Below are 24,818 nucleotides of genomic sequence, written 5' to 3' on the forward strand. Positions count from 1 at the left end.
TGATGTCTGTGATAAAAGGAGAATCTCCCAAAACTGAAACAACACTATACTTTCATTATTTTAATGTCTTTTAGTATATTGAAGAAAATATACATTACTGCTACAGCTCTCATTATACTTTGTGTGTGTGAAATTCAGAACCTGAAGGCCTGTCAGGCACAGAGATTCCATATTACCAAAACTAACCTCTGTAGCCCCAGAGGAAGTTATAAGAACTCAAGCTGCAAAAGCAAGAAAGGAATACATGTTCAAGGAAAATATTTGAACCACCTCGATTTTGAGTCATTTCCATGTCCTGCTGCCTAGGTGGGTGCTGTAGTTGCTGGTCCTACACTCCCATCTGTTTGCGTGTCATAGATGTGATCGTCAGTGACTGGCCTGACTGCCACACATTTATTATTTCATAATTATTTGGTGGCACCTGAAGATGAGAAGCCTTAAGATTTGAAACCAGCATGGAATAAATTTAGAAAATTACTAGCAGCTGACGTGGATTTTCGTTCTGTAAGTTGATTTTATTGTTGACATTGTGTTGTTCATCATAACTGAGGATAAACTTCAACAGCAACTAGAAGAAGTTGATAGAACAACTTGGAAAGTAGACCTGCGAATCAGTTATAATAAAACTGAAATAGTATATAATCATAAAATTGAAAGAAACAAACAAATATTAAGAATGAAGTATAAAGAAACCAAACAACATGGTGTGCAGTAAGACACTAGACTGAGAAGAGTTGTTCTTCAAATCACTGTTTGTCCATCCGGATTCAGGTATTCTATGTTGCTGTAAATTGCTTAAGGTGACTGCCGAGATGGTTCCTTTGAAAGGACATTACCAGTTTCCATCCTCAACCAGCCGTAACCTGAGCTTCCTTCCATAGAAAAAGAGATCAACATTCCTTCCATAGAAAAGGAGATCAACATGAGATAGAGGACTTCAAAGTTCTGGGAAGTGCAAGTCTCAAGACTGTCAGGGCCTAGTAGAAAAAAATAACTGATTTGATTCAGATAAGGTCAGATCTACTAGAAAATTCATCTAGACCCTGGAGCTACAAGTTCCAGATAAATGGAAACAACTGCAGAAAGCATTAAAAAAAACAACAGATATAACTCACTGGGTGAAATGTGCTTTTGACCAAGATTGCCTAGAACAGATTGAAAATAGAATGTAATTGGATGTATAGAAAATGAACTCGTCAAGCACTGGTGGAAGAACACACATATAAAGGTATTGAAATTTGCATTCTTTCGGAGCCATTGTATGTTTCTTCTGGCAGAAGGGTTGAAGGGGAGGAAAAGACACGAGGGAAAAGGAATGGTGTGATTGAGGAAAGTTGCCCAGAATCCTGGGTCAGGGGAGACTTATTGGATGGGATGAGAAGGAAAGACTGGGAAAGGTTTATCCTAGGCTCCAGTAAGACTTTAAAATGAAAGCTCAGTGAGCACATTCCTCCCACTCTACACTTCACCCCAGTCTTTGTGATGCTTACAGTAAGAAATGCATGTGACATGTCCTGTATTGAATTCCTCCTCAGTTGTAAGAGTCCAAAACACAGTTTCAATTTCAAACAAACTTCACTTTCCCATCTTAATTTATCTAGTGGCACAAGAGAGAAACATATATCACATGTAAACTAAAGATCAACAAGGCACAAGAGGAAGGTTAAGTAATTGGCAACATGTGGATGCAGGTAACAAGGTGACTGATAACCTAACTTAGAAAACCCATAACATCTGTGAAACGAATTTCCATGTTGTTAGTCCTCCACACTGATCTTTACACTTCATAGGAAATGTGGCAATGGACATGAATGACTCTCATGACTCTGCTCTTCTCTTAATAACTCACACAGTTCTTTTGAAAAACCTGTAGGATTAGGCAGAAAAACAGTTAGATTCATAGCTGGATGGGTACCAAGAAGGGTTCAGGGAAGGACATTCAAGTGCTGAACAAATCACAAATCTTAAATGTATTCCTACATAAAACAGAAGTAAAAAAAAAAGCTTTGACCTTTGCAGGTTTCAAACATACTTACGGTTCAGTTGACCACACAACTCTTCTCAAAATCATTTAAAAAAACTGGCTTAAGTAACAAAACAAGGGCTATTATCTGACAGACTCTTACTGACACTACCGCCAGACTGAAAACCCTCATTTCCTCCTCTTCCTGAAACAGTTCCAGAATTCAAAATATGCATTTTTAATGCAGTCGCCTCGCACTTCAGAATGTATAGCATGAAATGGGTTACTCTTAAATGTTGTATGTGTGATGAAGGGGAGTAAAAATTGAACTGTCTTTTACATTCTCTGTAATTGTTATCAGTGTACCACCATAGGCATTTGGAATCATTATATTCATTTTGAATTGCTATGTAATGGCTGGGGACCCACAAGCAATGGAATTGAAGGACCTAAATTAATCCATTCATACTAACATTGACAGTTGAAAAGGCAAGTTATACACTGAAGCGCCAAAGAAAGTGGTATAGGCATGCATATTCAAAAACAGAGATATGTAAACAGGCAGAATATGGGACAGCAGTCAGCAATGCCTATATAAGACAAGTGTCTGGCACAGTTGTAAGATTGGTTACTGCTGCTACAGTGGCAAGTTTCAAGATTTAAATGAGTTTGAATGTGGTATTATAGTTGGTGCATCTCAGAAGTAACGATGAAGTGGGGATTTTCCCATACGACCATTTCATTAGTGTACTGAGAATATCAGGAACCTGGTAAAACATCAAATCTCCGACATCGCTGTGGCTGGAAAAAGATCCTCTATTATCTGGACCAACAACGTCTGACGAGAATCATTCAACATGACAGAAGAGCAACCTTTCTGCAAATTGCCTTCAAATTTCTATGCAGGGCCATCAACAAGTGTCAGTGTGTAAACCATTCAATGAAACATCATCGATATGTTTTTAGACAACATAATTGTATGGAGATAATAGCGATTAATTTACTTATAATCAATTGTCCAAAATGATAGCCACAATCGCATTATTTATTTTGCCACCAACTGGTTTCAGTCCGCGATGGGGTCATCTTCAGGGCAATTTACACTGTTTGGTCACTCGCTGGAGTTGTCATCCTGCCTGTGCATGGTTGGTAACTATGCACAGTTACCAACTGTGCACAGTCAGGGTGACGACCCCAGCGAGTGACCAAATGGTGTAAATTTCCCTGAAGATGACCCCATCTTGGGTTGAAACCGGTTAGCGGCAAAATAAATAATGCGATTGTGACTGTCATTTTGGATAACTGACCATCAATATGGGCTTTCAGAGCCAAAAGCGCACCCATGTATCTCGATGACTGCACAACAAAAAGCGTTACACCTCCCTTGGGCCCGTTAACACCGACATTGGACTGTTGATGACTGGAAACATGTTGCCTGTCAGATGAGTCTTGTTTTAAATTGTGTAGAGTGGATGGATGTGTACGGGTATGGAGACAATCTCATGATCCATGGACCCTGCATGTCGTCAGGGGACTGTTCAAGCTGGTGGAGACTCTGTAATGGTGTGGAGTGATAAGGGACTCCTGGTCTGTCTAGATATGATTCTGACAGGTGACACGTAAGTAAGCATCCTGTCTGATCTCCTGCATCCATTTATGTCCATTGTGCATTCCAACAGACTTGGACAATTGCAGCAGGACAATTCGACACCTGACATGTTCAAAATTGCTACAGAGTGGCTCCAATAACACTCTCTGGAGTTCAAACATTTCCACTGGCCACCAAACTCCACAGACATGAACATTATTGAGCATATCTGGGATGCCTTGCAACGTGCGTTCAGAAGAGCTATCTCTATCTCCTCCCCCCCCCCCCCCCCCCTCGTACTCTTTTGGATTTATGGTGGACAATCCTGCAGGATTCATGACATGACATTTCCCTCCAGCACTACTTCAGGTATTAGTTGAGTCCATGCCACATAGTGTTGCGGCACTTCTGTGTGCTCGCAGGGGCCCTATGCGATATTATGTGGGTGTACCAATTTCTTGGCTCTTCAGTGTATAACTGTTGCATCATTGCCAGTGTTATGTTTTCTTTGGATTTCTTTGCAGCTGTCTTTCTTTCTATGCCGTTATTTGCTCACATAATTAATGAGGTAATTGAGGTAATCAGAATGAATTTCTAATGATTTGTGTTTGAAGCAGTGTAAAATAAATGATGATTCTTGACCATATTGGAAATATTTGTTCAGAATTTACTTTGTTTTCCAGATAACACTTTCCAGTTTAGTAATGAACTGCATATTGTGTTCTTTTCTGTAGGAGCTGCAGCAAGTTGTGAAATTAGGCCGAGCAAGTGAGACGGCACGTGAAGTGGCGACAGAAAGTGGGCAGCAGCCATCTGATGCCCTGCTGGCCGACTACTCACTGACACCTGCAGGTGCAGCTCGGACTCCGCGCACACCGGCACCTGCCACAGACAGAGTCCTGCAGGAAGCACAGAATATGATGGCTCTCACACATGTCGATACGCCGCTGAAGGGTGGCCTCAACACCCCACTCCACAGTTCTGACTTCAGTGGTATCACTCCCCAGAGGGAAGTTGTTCAGACACCTAACACTGTTCTAGCCACTCCATTTCGTAGCCAGCGTAGTGATGGTAAGGAAATAAATGTCTGTTACTTGTTTGAGAGGTAGCATTATTTTGATTTACAATGAAGCAGACTATCTTAAGCATTATTTGTCATAACTTATTTAGTCTCACCAATTTGTAATTTAGTATTTGTGCAGCTCCTAAAAATTTATGATATCTCAGTGGATAACAGTGTCATTTTTTAATTTGAATGTCTTTGAGAGATAATTGTCTTGTTGGGGTTCATAGCTCCTGTTAATGTCTTTTTGTATTTGTGAATTTAAAAAAAATTCTTGAAAGAAGTTCAGTGGTGCCAGATCATTCTTAAGCAGTCAAAGCTCTATTTTTAGAATGAATCTCATATCCTGCAGAATACTGTATATTGTTGTGAAACTCACTTATATATTAAAACTCACTGTTACAAGTGAGTGTCCAGGTTTGCATTTACGCTGAGCACAATATTTTAATATGTTACCAAGTTTTGAAGTTTTGCTACTTTTATGTACCTGTGATGGAGAGCATTTTTTACAAATTGAGGTTTCACTACATATCCACAGCATCAGTTAATGTTTTGTGACAGTCATAATAGCTCCTGTTCCCCTTGAATTTGATTTAATCATCGAGATTCTCTGAGTCAGTTGCTGATTTCATTACCACATTACCAGGTATAAAATAAAGAGCTATTGTTATTCACATAGAACACCTTGAATTCTTTACATTTGTTACTGGTTATAGAGAAGCCAATTTTTCACTGTTTTTATTGCAATTATGGCATCAAGGGTACTTCAGTGAAAGCATGCAATCCACTTTATACAGATGATGCTGTATTCTAGAAATTCTATAAATGCTGTTTCTTGTTACGTTTCTCCGTGCACCACACATCAGTCTGCTATAGGTGACTGGTTGCCTTAACCTTATTTTATGGAGATGCACTTAGAACTGAAAACTTGTAATCGCAACAAAATCAAAGCTTTAAAAAGTGTTTAAGGCTGATTGCACTCTCTGTCAACAATCGTTAATGAAAAATAGACACAGAATTCAACAAAATTCATCATGAATAAAATACTAATGAAAAGAATGCTGACTGATCTCTTTTGCACTGCTTGAAATGTTATTACATTGAACTGTACAGTATATTGTATTGCCCCTTGACTCAATATAATGTTTTGCCATCTAATATGTTGCAACATTATTTGAGTCTTTATGACATGCTATCATGGTTGTGGAGTGGTAGCAGCTGTATCAAAGTCAGTAGCGGAGGTGAGGCAGGTTCCTCCACTTGTGCACTTTCACTCTCAGAATTTCTCAGGAATTCACAATTCAGTTCACCTCTGCAGCCATTGCCAACCATTCCACGCATGTTCTACATGCAGTGTAGACAAGGTGGTTAGGAAGCCATATGTAGTGCCCATTGTCATCCTGAAGTATGAAATATTGACTGACATGTCACTGAAGAGCTGGAGGATGCAGTCAAGGTACTGCTGAACATGAAGGGTCCTTCAAATGGCTCTTAGTCCCGTGTGGCACTCCACATTATACTGCTCAAAATGTGACATATATGCCATAGGGATGGACATGATGGAGAATCACAGGCCTGAGGTGCACTACTTGATCTCACTATTTACAAAGGTCTATTTGCTGATGTCTGATTGGTGTAGGTATTGTTCACATCACCTACACTCATTGGTAAGTTTGCAGTTTGGACAGCAAAATTGCTGACAATGGCCGAAATAGAGAGGATATAAAATTCAAACTGGCAATAGCAAGAAAAGATTTTCTGAAAGAGAAAAGTATGTTTCATTGAATACCACTGTAAATGTTAAGAAACATTTGCTGAAAGTTACCTTGTGGAGTGTGGGAGTATATTATAATGAAATGTGGACAATTAACAGTACAGTACAGACAATATGAGAGCAGAAGTTTTTGAAATGTTCTGATATGCTGTCAAAGAGGTACCGGATAGAATTGGGGACAAGAGAACTTTATAGCACACCTTGATTAAATTAAATGATAGGTTGGTAAGACACATCTAGAGGCAATGAATAGTAGTTCACATGGTAATGTAAGAAAGTGTAAGGGGGTAAAAATTATGGAAGGAGGCCAAGGATTGACTAAAGTAAGCAGGTTCAACTACATGTAACATTCAGTAGTTTTGACAATAGCAAAGGAATTGCACAAGATAACCAGCATAGGTAGCTGCATCAAACCTGTCTTTTGGCTGCTGACTACAGCACCAACAACAGGACAATGTAGGACTAAAGATTCCTTTTTAACTTTACTGAATCGGTGTTGTTCTCCTTTGTGATGTCACAATTCACTAATTTAGAAATATTGTGTGTCAATACACCCCAGCAAAGTGCTCTCAGGAAATCATTACAGAGCTTTATTGCATTGTTTTTGAAGTTCCTCCAAGAAAAATGAAATGCTTTATTAGCATTGGTCAGCTTTGGGAAGAAAATTGTGCAAATGCTTTAGTCAGTTAGCTGATCCAATCAGGAGATACCAGCATTTTAGATGTCCACCTGTTGAGCAACATGATGTTATTTCAACAGTGTAGTAACTACTTGGGGCATCATGACACACTGACTCTGACAAACTGATGTTTGCCCCTCAGAACTGCACACATGTGAAAGTGACATTTTGTTGTAATCAATGCATCACAGGCATTTAAAAAGCATTATTCATTTATTGTTTTAAGTTTGGATCTACATTAGCTTCTCTTTTCCAGTTCCTGCATTATTGCTTGGCTTGTGGAGTCCCTCCAAATGGCCTTACCATCAAATAACTCATGTCTGGCTGCAACCCCTCCTTCCATAATAAGCTTCAGGTATTTAGATTCCACCAGTCCTTAGCTCTCACCAAATGACTGCTTCATAGCCTGTGTGATCTGGATCCTGTAAAACCATACAAATTATCCCCAAGCATCCATACAATGTCTCCACTCTGTCTGTAAATTTCTCCTGCACTGCAATCTCAAATTCCTGTATCCTGTCTGTCACATTGAAACTTTTGCTCTCCAGGAACTAGAACAACGTGAACAACACAATATAAAAAAACTCTCCAATCTGTTCACCTACTCTCTATCTCCTCTACAGCAGCCTCCAAACCTCCCACACATCCCCTCATAGCTTATAAACACTGCCCCACAAATGTACTACATTTACCGCATCCTCCCACCACCATAGAGAATCCAAAAACTGAACATACCCAAAAAACAATCATGAAATTTTAGTCCAAAAGCCTTAGTCCCACAGAAGTATTGGTCCTCATCAAGGGCCATACTATTCGCCCCACTCAGAATTCAGTATGCTGGACTTAACTACAGATGTTCTCTCCTTCTCCTGGTTCCTATTGTGGAAACACTTTTTCGTCATCAAATCTACCAATCAGACTCAACCCAAAGCCAATGTTGAACCCTGCCAGACTCATCTCACTCCTCCATCCAACTGTGATTTACCCCCACTGCCACCTATTCATCCCTGCTAACTTACCGGAATTTCTTAACCTTGTACCTTGCCTCACCATCATTCCCCAAATCTCTCAACATGCCCCCCCCCCCCCCCCCCAAGAGAATCTCTGCTCTGGTAGACCAAAGCCTTCAGCTTATTACCAGCAACATTTCCTCTTATATGAAAAGACACTAAACATTTTCTCTACCAACTCTCAACAGTTCCCGTTCCTTTACCACATGGTGCCTTGCTCATACCAGTTGATGCAACCTCCCATTACACCGACATTCCCAATGCCCATGGCCTTGCCACTGCTGAACACTACCTTTCCCAACACCCATGGATTTCAAACCTACAACCTCCTTCCTGGTCACCATGACCAACTATATCGGCACACACAATTACATCTGGCACCATCCATGCCAACATGCTTGTGGGCCATCCTAAAGGAATCCTTCTTAACCATCCAAAATCCCAAATCCCTCACCTGGTTCAGATTCATTAGTGACCTCTTCATGATCCATATCAAGGGTGAGGGTACCCTATCCATATTCCTCCAGAACCTCAACACCTCCCTCTCTCACTTCACCTAGTCCTCCTCAACCCAACAAGCCACCTTCTTTGGTGTTGACCTCCACCTCAAAGATGGCTCTGCCACCATTTTCATACCAAGAAGTCACTTCCGTACAACCTAGCCGCCTGTGTACATTGCATCTGTAATAACGAGCAGTCCCTGTTGAAATATACCAGGGGTCTCACTGAGGTCTTCTAAGACCTCCCAACCCCATACAGAAACAAATCTCACATGCCTTATCTCTCATCACCCACCAACTCTCAAAGACCTACTGTCTGGCCACAGAGGAGTATTCCACTCATGACTCAGTACCAACCAGAACTGGAGCAGTTGAATCACATTCTCCGCCAGGGTTTCAGCTACCTCTCATTGTGGCCTGAAATGAGGAATGTCCTAAACACTGTCATTCCCACCTCTTCCACAGTGGTAATCTGCGGCCCTCTGAGCCTACACAGTATCCTTGCCCATCTCCACACAAAGCTTACTCCAAAATGCCATAAGTCATGGTTCGTAGTGCTGTAATAGACCAAGATGCAATACCTGTCCCATACATCTCCCACCAACACCTACTCCAGTCTGATCACAAGCATCACCTATACCATCAAAGGTACGGCTACTTGTGAAAGCAGTCATGTGGTATACAAACTAAGCAGCAACCACTGTACTGCATTCTACATGGGCATGACAAACGACGCGCTGCCTACCTGCATGAATGGCTACGTACAAACTGTGGCCAAGAAACACCTGACTGCTCAGATGCTGAACACACTAGCCAACATGGCATTCTTCACTTCAATGACTGATTCACATCCTGTACCATCTGGGTCCTTCCTACTAACACCAACTTTTCAGAGTTGTGCAAGTGGGAACTCTCCTTACAAAATATCCCTATGTTCTCATAATACCCCTGATCTCAGTGTTTGTTAGTCACTATCCTTCACCAAGTTATCCCCTTTCCCTGTTCCCACTCCAGCACTACACAGCTTTCTATTCCACCAACATGCCCACAGTCGTTTTACTTCTTTACTTTTCCACTCCCCCCCCCCCCTCTTACCTCCCACCCAACTACCCCCCATGACCCCTCCCCCCCTTCCTCTGCCATCCGTCTAACCTCCTGAGAGCACCTAGCTGCCCTGCCACCATGGCCCTGTATGCTCCCACAAGCATCCCTTGCCCTTTACTGTTTCTCACACCCTACACTGCCATCCCTCCCTCTCACTGTCCCAGCCTCCAACATAGCCCCACCACCCAGATTGCTTCTCTGGTCATGCATAGTTGCTCACAGTCTGTTTTTGGTGGCCAGAGACAGTGGTTATGTGTGTGTTGCGTTATATTTGTGTGAATGTGTTTTGTGTGTGTGTGTGTGTGTGTGTGTGTGTGTGTTGTCTACTTCAGGAGGAGGCCTTCTGACCGAAAGCTTACTTGTTCTGCAGTCTTTATCTTTTGCCTGTGTGCAAGTCAGCATCTCCTCTATAGATTGAGCAGCAATCTATCCTTTTCACAATATTGTCTCCTCTTTTTCTAGATATTCTAACTCTGAGTAACTTACTCATTCTATACTTTTTTGGTGCATGATGCAAGCTGATCTCTTATGGAATTAATAGCACAAGTGGTTTCTGGTGTGTTTAATCTAAAAGAAAAACTTCCAGCTTGGGTCAAATTTTTGTACATCAGTAGAATTGTAGGGGAATTCAAAAGGATGTGGTGTAACACCATGTAGTATGAGCCTTTCCATGACACAACTAGATGCAGAGACACACCTGTGGGCATTCGCAAACAAAGTAAGAGGTGAGTGGGATTTATTTTCACTCAGTCAGGCGACAGGTTCAGTACCCTTTGCTAAAGAACAACCCTCTGATGTATGCATAATTTCCTTATCAACTTATTTCAAGTTACCTAAAAATTCAGTTGTGATTTAAACCATTAACAAAACTTCGAAGAGAAAAGTAACTTTATGATAATGATTACTAACGGATTGAGGAACTGAAATTTGGAAAGTTTCTGGCTGCTGTCATTTTGAGAGGACGTACTCAAATGATAGCAGCTGTTAGAAACTGCTCATGTTGTCAGCAGTCATATTCTTCTTCATATGGGGCATGATACAGTGTAAACACACACTTCAATGGTTGGGTCTGTACCAGTGTAGGAAACTTATACCTGAAAAAGGATGTGATCAATTGCCATGTCTCAGGATGCAGGGTTGGCCCGTTGGCCTTCATGCAGTTCGCAGGCTCTATTTATTTATTTATTTATTTATTTATTTTTTCCCATTTAAGGCTGCCAGACTGTGGTGCCAGTCGGCTCATAAAAGGACTGACTGTTGTCATGTTTGCCTTAATCAATTTGAGCTTTAAGAAGGACGAGTAGCTACAGCCTTGTCACTGTTCGTGACCGTGTCTTGCTATAGGCACTTACCACCAAGCAGTAGTAGCAGGTTAGCAGGTCATTACATTCAACAAATCACAGCAATGTTGTTGGAGTTCACTTGCTGATTCAATCGCTTGCCAAGCTCGAGTGGCTCACACTACAATTTCAAACCTACAGTACCAACCCTGTGGTAAGATTGTCCTTTGTCAACTTGGTCTGCTTTTCATAGTTCAGCATTTCCTCTGATTTGATTGTCGACCTGTGTATCTAACTATGATATGATTCAATACATCTTCTCTACTGCTTATCATTGTGTAACAGCAGTGAAGGCTGCCCTTGGCTCAATAATGTACGAGATGTGTTAAAAAAATTCCAGAACTCTGTCCAAAAATTTTTTCTGTGCTTAACTCTTACTTATTGTGCATGGTCTCCTTCAAAATATCTCCATAATTGATACTCCACTCCCAATGCCATCTCAGCTTGTGGAAGCAGTCTCGGTACACCTCTTACTGGATTGTGTGAAGCACTGTCTGCGAATGTTCTTCTATCCCATTTATCATTGCAAATCTTTGTCCTTTCAAAGGGATTTTCATCTTTGTAAATAAATAAAAGTCTGCAGGGACCAGGTCTGGAGAGCATGGCGAGTGAGACAGTACGAGCTCTTTACATATTGCAAGGTGACGGTCTTTCTGGTCTTGACTCGTGAGCCGTGGGACGAACTAGATGGCAACAAGGTGCGTTCAGAGATGCTGTGTTAGGATTTCATGACGTGATCCAACTGAAACATTACATTCTTCTGCAGTCTCTCGGTCAGTCTGTCCTCGATTGGCATGCACAATTTTGTTGACATTCCTGACATGAACCCCTTCAGTAAATGTCGAAGAGTGTCCTTAATGAGGATCATCTTTAACTTCTGTCTGGCCATTCTTAAACTGTGTGAACCATTTGTAACACTGAGTATGGTGTAAGCATTCGTAACTGTAGGCTTCCTATGACATTTGATGTGTGTGTCTGTAAAGGTTATCTCGACTGCCAGGCAAATTTAACGCAGACGCATTGCTCCTCCGACCCTGCCATCTCAAAATTCGCAAACTGTGTGACACAATGTTCTACTCAATACAGCACTCTACAATAACTAAAAAACATACAACAATGAAACTTAATGACAGTTGTACATTAAACACAGGCATGTGCATGGATGCCAGCTGCATTTCTCTCCGACACACCATTGGTGCAAAATTGCGAATGTTCTGAAAATTTTTGAACAGGCCTCATATGCTACTCAATTCTGATTTCAGAATGTATCTTATGTTTTATTACTCCTTACCTCTGTCTTAGCATTGTGTCATCCTCCCACTGTTCCCAGTACCCAAGCAAATCAGGGACCCACCCACAAGTAGGAACATTGCTGACACTTTTTGCAGTCAGAAACTGGATAGAAAATGAGTTTTAAAGACTGCAGGCCCATTGACATTAACTGCACCTGCAAACTGGAGTAAGTTTTTTTCATTTTTACTGCCTTGGATTGCAGGTGCTTTGGAAGGTAGCTGGGTGAGGTAGTGTGATAGTCATAGGGCATCTGCTTTTCCTGTTTGAATGTGAATATCATACTTTTATTGAGGAACAAAGTAGTAATTTTTATGAAGTATGAAAAACTATTATTGTTTTTAAACAGATATATCAACACACAAAACTGTACAAAATGCTGTCGTAAGTAATTTTCTTTTATAAGTCTTTCCATTCACACATAAAGAAGGTAGCATTGACAAATATTAAACACAGATATTTCCTGCAGATAGTAACATTGGAAGAAAATTCTGTTTTATGGAACTATGTTCTTATCTTGACTTTGAGGTAAGGAAATCATGGTAAAGGGAAATAAAAGAAGTGACTTAGCATAGCAACATCTGCAGTACCTATTATTACAAGTATTGAAGAGAAGCAGGAAACTATTTTGTTGAGTTTGCTTGTTTTATTTCATAAAATACTAAAATATTAACGAGTAATGCATGAAGAAAGAAAAAAAGACCTCCTCCCCCCCCCCCCACACACACAATATTTTTATCAACTAATAATTAGTAAGCAAGCTTGTGTTTAATGCAGAGTATCTTTGTAACAGTTCATACTCCAGGATCTGTAACTGGGGGTTTCAACACACCACGTTCAGAAGTTGCTCTCTTAGGAAGTTCACGAACCAACCCTACACCAGTTCGTGACAAACTCAGTATTAACCCAGAGGATGGTTTGGATGTTGGGGATACACCACAGGCCTTCCGTGACTATCAAAGGCAGGTATGTCAATTGAGAAAGTTCTGTTGCCCGCAGCGTGCATTACAGTTTGCTCTCGTATGCAAGTGTCAACAACTTTGACACTTGCATGCGAGAGCAAACTGTAATGTACTATGCTTGTCGGATTGTAAAGTAAAATTGCTTTATGTTAAGCTTCTTTAACCTCAGTGAAAATTTGTGTAAGGAGCTGGTGAAATGCCTTGTCTAAAGTTCTTGTGCTTACACTGATAAAATAGTACGCTCTGCCATCATGTGAGGCAGATGTCCTTGAGAAAAAAACAACAGATTACTTCTTTAACCTACAAAGATTTGAGAGATGAATGTGTAGGACAAATGAGGAACGATGACATTCAGCTACATGCTAGAATAGTATATTTAAGTATTGTGGTAGTTTGAACATTTATGCAAAGAACAGAGATCAGGAATATGCAACTTACTTGTGAGGCAACTGCTTCAATACTGTAAAAAATGATAGTCTCACAGTTGTTCACCCCCCCCCCCCCCAATCTCTCCCTCCCTCCCCCTTCCCCGTGCCCAACTCGCTCCCCTTCACTGATTGTATGCTTTCATCTCAAACCATTTAGTAGAGATATGCACAAGGGGTAACTAAATATGTTTAGTTTGCAGATGGGTTTTGGAGCATTTTTGCTCCATTTTAAATGCAGACAATTCATTTGGGATTTTACAACGAAAAATGTCACATAATGATTGAATTACTTAGATAACTAGAGATTAGAAATGGGTTCCATATACTAACTTTAAGCTCGCCAATGGGTACTTTCACATCATCTGCAAAATAGCCATCTCCGATTGCATGGGGTAACTCATGAGTCTCCGCCATTATCCCATTTAACCGAAAAATTGTCACTTGAGTCTGTTGTTGTCAGTTGCAAGAGGACTATACCAGCACAGAAAGGAGAGTGGGTACTCGAGTTACAAGTATGTGTGAGGACTCATGTGTATGCATACTATTAAACCTGGCAAGCTTTGCAATTGCTAAATATGTATTGGAACTGGATATACATCCTAATCCCCCTCTTCTCTGTGTTCATCTCTTCCTCCCCCCCTCCCCCCTCTGTCCATCTACTCTTCCCCCCTCTCTCTGACCTTGGGCTGTGTTTATTGTTATTGAAAATGAAACCTGGATTGGGAATTAAAATTGCTTGAAATAAATGGGTAAGTTGGTTGGGATCATTGGTGTATGGGGTATGAGAGAGACTTCTTGAGTTGCTGGATCTGTGAGAATAGTAGCTTCAATGACAGTATTTCACACAGTTTTAATCAGTGAATAGGTAGGATCACAAAGATTCAGACAATTCATAGTCCATAGTAATATTCTAATCATAAGTCATTTCGTGTTTTCCGTTAAAACTGAATGTGAGGAAGAAAACAAAACAGCACATTTATGTACACTGCTGGCCACCGTAAATGCAACACCAAGAAAGACAAGAGGTAGCTCAACAAAATTTAATTTGTAGATAACATGTTGACCAAGTATCAAATGATTACGTTTACAGAAGTCTGTGACATGTGGTTCATGCCAGAATCAGTAGCCAGAGTAGCCGCCATTGTTGGAGATCACAGCTGCCACACGTCTCGGCATTGAGTCAAAGAGACGTTGGATGTGTTCCTGGGGTACAGCAGCCCAAGCAGCTTCCACACGTTGCCAAAGATCATCTGGTGTGGCAGCTGGGGATGTAATCTGGGTCACACGTTGAGCAACCATGGACCACATGTTTTCTATCGGCGAAAGATCCGGAGAGCGAGATGGCCAGGGAAGCAATTCAATCTGGTTATTGACGAAGAACCTTTGGACAATGCGTGCCACGTGTGGTCGCGCATTATCCTGTTGAAATATGGCTGTGGCCGAGCCCTGAAGGTAAGGAAGGACAACTGGCTCCAGCACCTCGGATATGTAGCGCCGGCTATTTAAAGTACCGGCAATGCGTACTAGAGGCGTGCGAGAGTAATATCCAATACCGCCCCATACCATAATACCCGGTGCAAGACCAGTGTGGTGGTGCATAATGCAGCTGTCCAGCATCCTCTCTCCACGGTGTCTCCACACTCGAATCCGACCATCGTGGTGCTGCAGACAGAAGCGTGCCTCGACAGTAAAGTCAACGTCATTCCATTCTGCCGTCCACATCCGTCTGTCATCACACCATTGGCGACAGAGACGTCTGTGGTTCTGCGTCAATGGTAGACGAAGCAATGGACGTCTTGCGGACAGACCACTCTGCTGTAAACGGCGTCGAATGGTACGTGCAGACACTGGATGATGCGTTACAGACGCAATGTGCTGTGCTATGGTTCGGGATTCACTGAGCGATCCGTCACTGCCATGCGCACAATTGTCCTATCAGTACGTGCAGTGGTGCACCGAGGTGAATGCGATCGACCGCGTCGGTCTGTCGTACCCTCCTGCATCCAACTGTCACATATCCGCATTACAGTTGTTTGGTTTCGTCCAACTCGACTAGCGATTTCTCTGTATGATAATCCACAATCTCGGTAAGCCACTATCCTTCCTCTGTCGAACTCGGATACTTGATCAAAAGATGTTCGCTGTTGTCTACGAGGCATAACTGATCGTCTTGTGAAACAACCACAAGGTAAACACACGTGCCGAACGTACACTCGTCGAAATCGCCAAGCCTTAAATGGCGCTATGAGGTGGCGCCACAGGCGCGCGTGATGTGCGTCTGTGCTGAAATTCTAATCAATTGCATATCTCATCGCTGCAAACTCATAGTGTAATTTTCACTTGATTAGGATGCTTCGTTCAGGGTGTTGCATTTACGGTGGCCAGCAGTGTATATAAAATTTTATTTATATTAAAATTTTATTTAATATGATATAATGAGAAAAAATGCTCTAATAGTTTAATGGCGTGGTATCGTAGTTATAACTTACTGTATCAAAGAAATCAAAACTGTATATTTTCACAGGACGGCAGAGCACAGCATTTTCTTTCTCACAGTCATTGTTAACAGAAAACCTGTACAGTATTTTTTTTTAATATATAGCCTACACTTGTGACTGAACGTTTTTTGGAATATGTTGTAAAAATTTAAAGTAAATCAGTCAAGAACTTTTACAGATTTTTGCTAACAATGTCTTGGCTTCATACGAAGATGAGCCATGGCGCCTTTGAGTTAGTAGACTGTTCTGTCTGGCGCCACTGGCTCAGGTGTGGTATCGACTATCCCTCTTGTGGCCCCATTGCCAATATCTGTGAGGAAGAGTTGGTATCTGTGGATTGTGTCCTTAGAAAGTCTTTGCTTGCCGATATACATACGGGGTTCGCTGGCCCAAGATGGAAGCACAAGGTTTGGGGATTGGTGGTAGCGTTGCAAACAAGAGTTGGTCACGAGGTCTGAGCGGCCAAAGCCATCAGCTGCCCAAGGAGGGCCTGCGCAGAGCAAAGATACTGGTGTACTTCACCGTGGTCAGTGTCGACTACAAGCAGCAGACCAACATACCGCCGATTGACTGGACACATTTGTGTTGGACGACCGCTCATGGCCTGGCTGTCCTTTCTACATGGGTTTCATCGGCACCACTAGTAACCACTGTGACGCACCATGGATCCATGGAACTGCTTGCTGACAAAGGGGAGTTACATTTTGTAATCCTCATGGTGATTTGTGTCATTGTCTGCCTGCCCTCCTTATTATTTTCTGGTTTGTATCCGACCCTCAGAGTTTTACTCGGTCGGCTCTTTGGTCATAAATATAGGCCTTAGTATTGCACTAAGACACTAATTATCATTTGAAAATTTGTCCCACTATTACATTGCCTTTCCTTTCTGGTTTGTACCCAATCATTATGTTCTAATGATTCAGCTCCTGGTCATAAATACAGCCGGAACAGTTGTACTAAGGCACAGGTTGCTGTTAAACAAAAGAGAGATCTTTTGGTTAGATTTAGATGTTAACTGGTTCAATTCTTTGATTGTAATTGCATTTCTCAGTCATTAGCTATAATCTGAACAACCTGTTGTACTAAGCTGTACGTTGCTGTGTTTGAAAGACCGGGTCATTATTGGTGTATTTTAGCTGGATCTTGTGGTTCCGCCGAGTGAGTTCTCTTGTAATAAGTGTTCACAAGTAATGTTTTAAGATGTGAATTTTAAAATTTTCCCGGCAAATTGACTGTTCAAACAAATTTCGGGCTTGCAGCCGGTCGTCGTTCAATACTTAGAAATCTGTAGAAATACGACTGGCAGAAAATCTGTTAAACCATGACAGCGGCTACCAGTTGGACAGTGCATGGAATCCCATCATCTCCACGATTTGCTAAAATCGAAGATGACAGAGTGCGTCGACGGCCGTGGCAAACAGCAACGCAGAGGGCGACTGAGTTCCACTATTCCACCAGCGAGGGCGCTGCCGGCGGGCAGTGTGCTTCAACTATCAAGTTTTCGACGCATGTGCAGAATAGTTACAGTACGCTATATATTGCGGAACAGAGGACGTTTTGGCCAGTCTGCGACGGCTCACCTGAAGATGACTGGCAGGTGCCCAGTTGAAATATCGTGCAAAGTATTGAACGACGACCGGCTGCAAGCCTGAAATTTGTTTGAACAATGTTTTAAGATGTTCCTTGAGAGCAGCCTTAATAACTGACAATCAGATTTAACTTTGAAAATATCAACAGCCAACTGTCACCAGGGCTTTAGTCAAAATGAAATTGTCAGAGGGAATCAGTTGGGATCCAGTCACACCATGGTTGCCAATTGAAATTAAGAGGTTGGTTGCTTTGAAGTAAGCCTTATCATTGTCATATTGTTTCCTAATCTATTTAACCTTTAAGCACAGGTGTGCATCTTAACTCTGACCCTTTCGACATACAGCTTTTAAATTAAAAGCTACATCATCTGTTGAATCACTCTTCTCATCAATGGTGCTTATATGGTTTTCATGTGTTGCAGAAGGGCATTTAATAAGACAGATTGTGTTCAGCGCGGTAGTAAACACCACTGTTGTTTGCTGTTTTGCTATACAGCACTCCAGATTTCTTTTGCAAAAGCTTGTCCAACTTAAGGTTTAAGGTCAAAAGAATTTTGTAAATTTGTTCATTTTGTTAAAGAAAATTTTATGGTTCTGTATTGTTAAATAAATTGGTTGTGTGAAAAGAATTTTATATTGGTGGGTCCTCCCGTCCACGTTTTCCTTAATTCCAGTAAGTACCATGTATCAGAGGTGTGTTCAAAAAGTATCAAGAATTTTCATTTTTTTGAAATAATTTTATCTGCTCATCTACATCAATGTTATCTCCTTCAAAGCAGTCCCCCCTTAGATATTATAGCCCCCACCTCTTTCAGCGATGTGGTTTTAACCTCTTCCAAGCTTGTAAAATGATGGCTCTTTAAGGTTCTCTTTATTTTTGGAAACAGAAGGAAGTCACATGGGACCATATCTGGTGAATATGGAGGTTGGGGCATCATAACAGTGTTGTTTTTCACCAAACATTCACAAACAAGAAATGAACTGTAAGCAGATGCACTATCATGAGACAAAAGCCATGAATTGTTTGTCACAAATCCTGGCATATTTTTGGATTGCTTCCCTCAGACAGCATTAAACTTTCAGGTAGAACTCGTGATTGATTGTCTGACCTTTTACTCATGATGCATTGTGCTGTTAAAGTGAAAGAAATCATTGAGCAGAACCTTCACATTGAATCACACTTGCTGAACTTTTTTCGGTCTTGATGATCCAGAATGCCTTCACTGGGACGATTGAGTCTTTAATTTCGACGTCATACGCCTACACCCATGTTTTGTCAACCTGTTATGACACATTTCAGTAGTTTTGCATCATTGTTGGCTTGATTTCACTAATGAAAAACCAAACCTTGTCTGCTGCTAATATTTCGCCTATAAATAATTTTGCCATCTTCAGAGCAGTTCAGAAACATTGTCATTCCAGTGCACCCTGAAGATGATCAAATGGTTTACAGCGAAAATATTACACCGGTGAGCAGACTAAAGTTTGGTTATGGCTGATATTGAGCAATTTTACGGATTGTGCACTACAATGTGAGAATGTAAAACATTCATTCTGATATGATGTCTGTATATTACGTGTACAGCTTCAAATGAATTGTTTGTATTGAAACCTGTGTGCAAACTAATGCAGCTGTGGACACAGCCCATGGCATCACAATGTGGAAAGACCTCAAGCTTTTGTAAAGGTTGTGGAATAAGTTTCCTTGGGAGCATATTTACAATACACTTAATAAGGCAACATTCTGCTGCAGGTGCCTCAAAACAATACTGACATTTTTGGGAAGAGACAAACCATATAAAACCAGATCTGGGTTTAAGCTGAATATGTAAATGCCTGAATTCAGTACTTTTCTAGAAACATTAATGTTTTTTGTGTGGTACGGCACATTCACATTATGCTACAATAGCTGATACAGACAATCAATGAGCCACTTTCTTCAGGGTGCTCAGTATAGCATAATCCTTTGTTAGTTTACAGCTACTGTTCCTACCTTCTTCAAGAGTGATTGTGTATTCATGTGCAGTGAACAGCGTGCACACTTTATTTCCAAGTGCTGAGCCTTCTGGGTTAGATAGAAGGGTGTCCAATGCCTGTGAGCACCTTGAGATGAAGGTTCTCAACTTTACTAAATAACTACAGATCGTACCAAAAGTTCACTTAATGTTGCGGTAGGAGATGAAGACATCCTCGATGTTCATTGGATTGTGCAAAGTATATGGTGGAAATTACTCCAGATCCTGACGTTTATTCAGTCACTTTGAAAATTTTGAAAATTTAATAAAGCTCACATGGAAATTCACCTACTTAAGCTGCATGGGCAACAGTGACTGAATACCTCATAAAGTGCAGTAGTGTAAGTTCTTCCACCACGTTGAATAGTCACACATTGTTGAAACTTGCTAGAATGGAATTGATTGAATACTGTTATTGCACCTCTGTTTTGGAAATGCGTGAACAGATGAGAATCAAGAATTAAAGCCTAAAATCAAGTGTTGTATTAATTGATGGTGATAAAAATTTAATTTGTGATACAAGGAATTAAAGCCACATTCAAAAATAAACTGTACAAGAAGAGAAGAGGAAAAATGTCCTAGTTTTTTATTACGAGTCAATGGGATAGTCTTTGTCTCAGAAATCATTAAAAATCCAGTACCAAAACTACATGTAAATATTGTGGTAGGAGATATATATTTATTATAAGAATTTGTGTTTTTGTCGAAGCTGGACTTGTTTCTGCTCATAGTTTAGTAAAAGTTTTGTTTGCACTAGATATGTAAAAGCATCCTGTAGGTGAAATTACACTGCTTGTTCAGCTGAAGGAGCAACTTCGGCAGAGTTTGGGGTCACTCCCTGCACCACGCAATGACTATGAAATTGTTGTGCCTGAAGAAGAGGAGCATGAAGTTGCACCAGAAGCAACAAATTCCATAGAAGATCAGGCAGATGTTGATGCTCGGTATGCAGCTGAGTTGCAGGCCAAACGTAAGTTCAGAATTAATTTTTTATCTAAGGATAACTAATGAATATTTCCTGATATTAATGCATTCGCTAATGAAGTTAAAGCCAATGCTCTATCTTGTGTGGTAGGTGAGGAAGAAATGCGTGCACGATCTCAGGCTGTACAGAGGGACTTACCTCGTCCTCAAGAAATAAACACAGCGGTGTTAAGACCGCCTCACACTGACCCACCTCTCACAGAGTTACAAAAGGTGAGTGGAACTGTGCTATGTCTCACCAGATGTGTGTGTGTGTGTGTGTGTGTGTGTGTGTGTGTGTGTGTGTAACAACAGTATGAAAAGGATAACAGCAATGTTCCTAGATGGAAAAGTATGTGAAATGAGGGACAGGCCACCACTTACCTGTGAAGACTAGTGTGTGGTGTACAGCAACATGTAATAGAAAACAGTTAACACTAGCTTTCAAGCTCTTGCTCACACACACACACACACACACACACACAAATGTACATGCTTGCTTTAGTGAGATGAGTCTCTGCTTTTCCCTTATTTTACTTATGAGAAGAATAGGTTGCTACTCACTGTCATGTATCTGTCTGTAACCTATAATGTGTTTGTTTTCTTTATTTTATTTTATTTAGTTTGTATTGATATTATTAATTTGATTTTGGGTTCCACAGCAAAGATATGCAAAGGCACTGACTGTTCTTAGATTTTACTGACACTATAATGTTGTGTGGGATCCTGAATAATTATTGAAATCATTTAGACAAATCCATGCTCAAAAACAGATAATTATTATAGGCTATAGACACATACCAAAAAAGTATTTCACCGTTTTCAATACGTAAGGACCTATGTGTGATTTAATTACATCTTAATGCAGGCCAAGTCTGTGTATCATAAATTGTGTGAATAAATCGTTGTTGTTGTTGTTGTTGTTGTTGTGGTCTTCAGTCCTGAGACTGGTTTGATGCAGCTCTCCATGCTACTCTATCCTGTGCAAGCTTCTTCATCTCCCAGTACCTACTGCAACCTACATCCTTCTGAATCTGCTTAGTGTATTGATCTCTTGGTCTCCCTCTACGATTTTTACCCTCCACGCTGCCCTCCAATGCTAAATTTGTGATCCCTTGATGCCTCAAAACATGTCCTACCAACTGATCCCTTCTTCTAGTCAAGTTGTGCCACAAACTTCTCTTCTCCCCAATCCTATTCAATACCTCCTCATTAGTTACGTGATCTACCCACCTTATCTTCAGCATTCTTCTGTAGCACCACATTTCGAAAGCTTCTATTCTCTTCTTGTCCAAACTGGTTATCGTCCATGTTTCACTTCCATACATGGCTACACTCCATACAAATACTTTCAGAAACGACTTCCTGACACTTAAATCTATACTCGATGTTAACAAATTTGTCTTCTTCAGAAACGATTTCCTTGCCATTGCCAGTCTACATTTTATATCCTCTCTACTTCGACCATCATCAGTTATTTTGCTCCCTAAATAGCAAAACTCCTTTACTACTTTAAGTGTCTCATTTCGTAATCTAATTCCCTCAGCATCACCCAATTTAATTCGACTACATTCCATTATCCTCGTTTTGCTTTTGTTGATGTTCATCTTATATCCTCCTTTCAAGACACTGTCCATTCCGTTCAACTGCTCTTCCAAGTCCTTTGCTGTCTCTGACAGAATTACAATGTCATCGGCGAACCTCAAAGTTTTTACTTCTTCTCCATGAATTTTAATACCTACTCCGAATTTTTCTTTTGTTTCCTTTACTGCTTGCTCAATATACAGATTGAATAACATCGGGGAGAGGCTACAACCCTGTCTCACTCCTTTCCCAACCACTGCTTCCCTTTCATGCCCCTCGACTCTTATAACTGCCATCTGGTTTCTGTACAAATTCTAAATAGCCTTTCGCTCCCTGTATTTTACCCCTGCCACCTTCAGAATTTGAAAGAGAGTATTCCAGTTAATGTTGTCAAAAGCTTTCTCTAAGTCTACAAATGCTAGAAACGTAGGTTTGCCTTTTCTTAATCTTTCTTCTAAGATAAGTCGTAAGGTTAGTATTGCCTTACGTGTTCCAACATTTCTACGGAATCCAAACTGATCTTCCCCGAGGTCCGCATCTACCAGTTTTTCCATTCGTCTGTAAAGAATTCGCGTTAGTATTTTGCAGCTGTGACTTATTAAGCTGATAGTTCGGTAATTTTCACATCTGTCAACACCTGCTTTCTTTGGGATTGGAATTATTATATTCTTCTTGAAGTCTGTGGGTATTTCGCCTGTCTCATACATCTTGCTCACCAGATGGTAGAGTTTTGTCATGACTGGCTCTCCCAAGGCCATCAGTAGTTCTAATGGAACGTTGTCTACTCCCGGGGCCTTGTTTCGACTCAGGTCTTTCAGTGCTCTGTCAAACTCTTCACGCAGTATCTTATCTCCCATTTCATCTTCATCTACATCCTCTTCCATTTCCATAATATTGTCCTCAAGTACATCACCCTTGTATAAACCCTCTATATACTCCTTCCACCTTTCTGCCTTCCCTTCTTTGCTTAGAACTGGGTTGCCATCTGAGCTCTTGATATTCATACAAGTGGTTCTCTTCTCTCCAAAGGTCTCTTTAATTTTCCTGTAGGCAGTATCTATCTAAACCCTAGTGAGATAAGCGTCTACATCCTTACATTTGTCCTTTAGCCATCCCTGCTTAGCCATTTTGCACTTCCTGTCGATCTCATTTTTGAGACGTTTGTATTCCTTTTTGCCTGCTTCATTTACTGCATTTTTATATTTTCTCCTTTCATCAATTAAATTCAATATTTCTTCTGTTACCCAAGGATTTCTATTAGCCCTCGTCTTTTTACCTACTTGATCCTCTGCTGCCTTCACTTCTTCATCGCTCAGAGCTACCCATTCTTCTTCTACTGTATTTCTTTCCCCCATTCCTGTCAATTGTTGCCTTATGCTCCCCCTGAAACTCTCTACAACCTCTGGTTCTTTCAGTTTATCCAGGTCCCATCTCCTTAAATTCCCACCTTTACCGAGCGAGGTGGCGCAGTGGTTAGCACACTGGACTCGCATTCGGGAGGACGACGGTTCAATCCCGTCTCCGGCCATCCTGATTTAGGTTTTCCGTGATTTCCCTAAATCGCTTCAGGCAAATGCCGGGATGGTTCCTTTGAAAGGGCACGGCCGATTTCCTTCCCCATCCTTCCCTCCCCCGAGCTTGCGCTCCGTCTCTAATGACCTCGTTGTCGACGGGACGTTAAACACTAATCTCCTCCTCCTCCTTCCCACCTTTTTGCAGTTTCTTCAGCTTCAATCTGCAGTTCATAACCAATAGATTGTGGTCAGAATCCACATCTGCCCCTGGAAATGTCTTACAATTTAAAACCTGGTTCCTAAATCTCTGTCTTACCATTATATAATCTATCTGATACCTTTTAGTATCTCCAGGATTTTTCCAGGTATACAACCTTCTTTTATTATTCTTGAACCAAGTGTTAGCTATGATTAAGTTATGCTCTGTGCAAAATTCTACCAGACAGCTTCCTCTTTCATTTCTTCCCCCCAATCCGTATTCACCTACTATGTTTCCTTCTCTCCCGTTTCCTACTGACGAATTCCAGTCACCCATGACTATTAAATTTTCGTCTCCCTTCACTACCTGAATAATTTCTTTTATCTCGTCATACATTTCATCAATTTCTTCATCAATTGCAGAGCTAGTTGGTATATAAACTTGTACTACTGTAGTAGGCATGGGCTTTGTGTCTATCTTGGCCACAGTAATGCGTTCACTATGCTGTATGTAGTAGCTAACCCGCACTCCTATTTTTTTATTCATTATTAAACCTACTCCTGCATTACCCCTATTTGATTTTGTATTTATAACCCTGTAATCACCTGACCAAAAGTCTTGTTCCTCCTGCCACCGAACTTCACTAATTCCCAATATATCTAACTTTAACCTATCCATTTCCCTTTTTAAATTTTCTAACCTACCTGCCCGATTAAGGGATCTGACATTCCACGCTCCGATCCGTAGAATGCCAG

At 41.0% G+C, this 24,818-nt stretch overlaps 1 protein-coding gene across 1 annotated transcript in view; it reads left to right on the forward strand.

Annotated features, from left to right (window-relative positions):
* Positions 1-24,818, forward strand: part of LOC126199270 (cell division cycle 5-like protein) — a 103,762-nt gene that overhangs the window by 56,013 nt on the left and 22,931 nt on the right. The window contains exons 7-10 of the mRNA XM_049936082.1: positions 4,286-4,622; positions 13,105-13,277; positions 20,605-20,773; positions 20,879-21,000. Coding sequence (XP_049792039.1) covers positions 4,286-4,622; positions 13,105-13,277; positions 20,605-20,773; positions 20,879-21,000 — 801 coding nt within the window. The remainder of the gene's footprint in view (positions 1-4,285; positions 4,623-13,104; positions 13,278-20,604; positions 20,774-20,878; positions 21,001-24,818) is intronic.

Source organism: Schistocerca nitens, chromosome 1 (genome assembly GCF_023898315.1).
Source record: "Schistocerca nitens isolate TAMUIC-IGC-003100 chromosome 1, iqSchNite1.1, whole genome shotgun sequence".
In the NCBI taxonomy this organism is placed as follows: Eukaryota; Metazoa; Arthropoda; class Insecta; order Orthoptera; family Acrididae; genus Schistocerca; species Schistocerca nitens.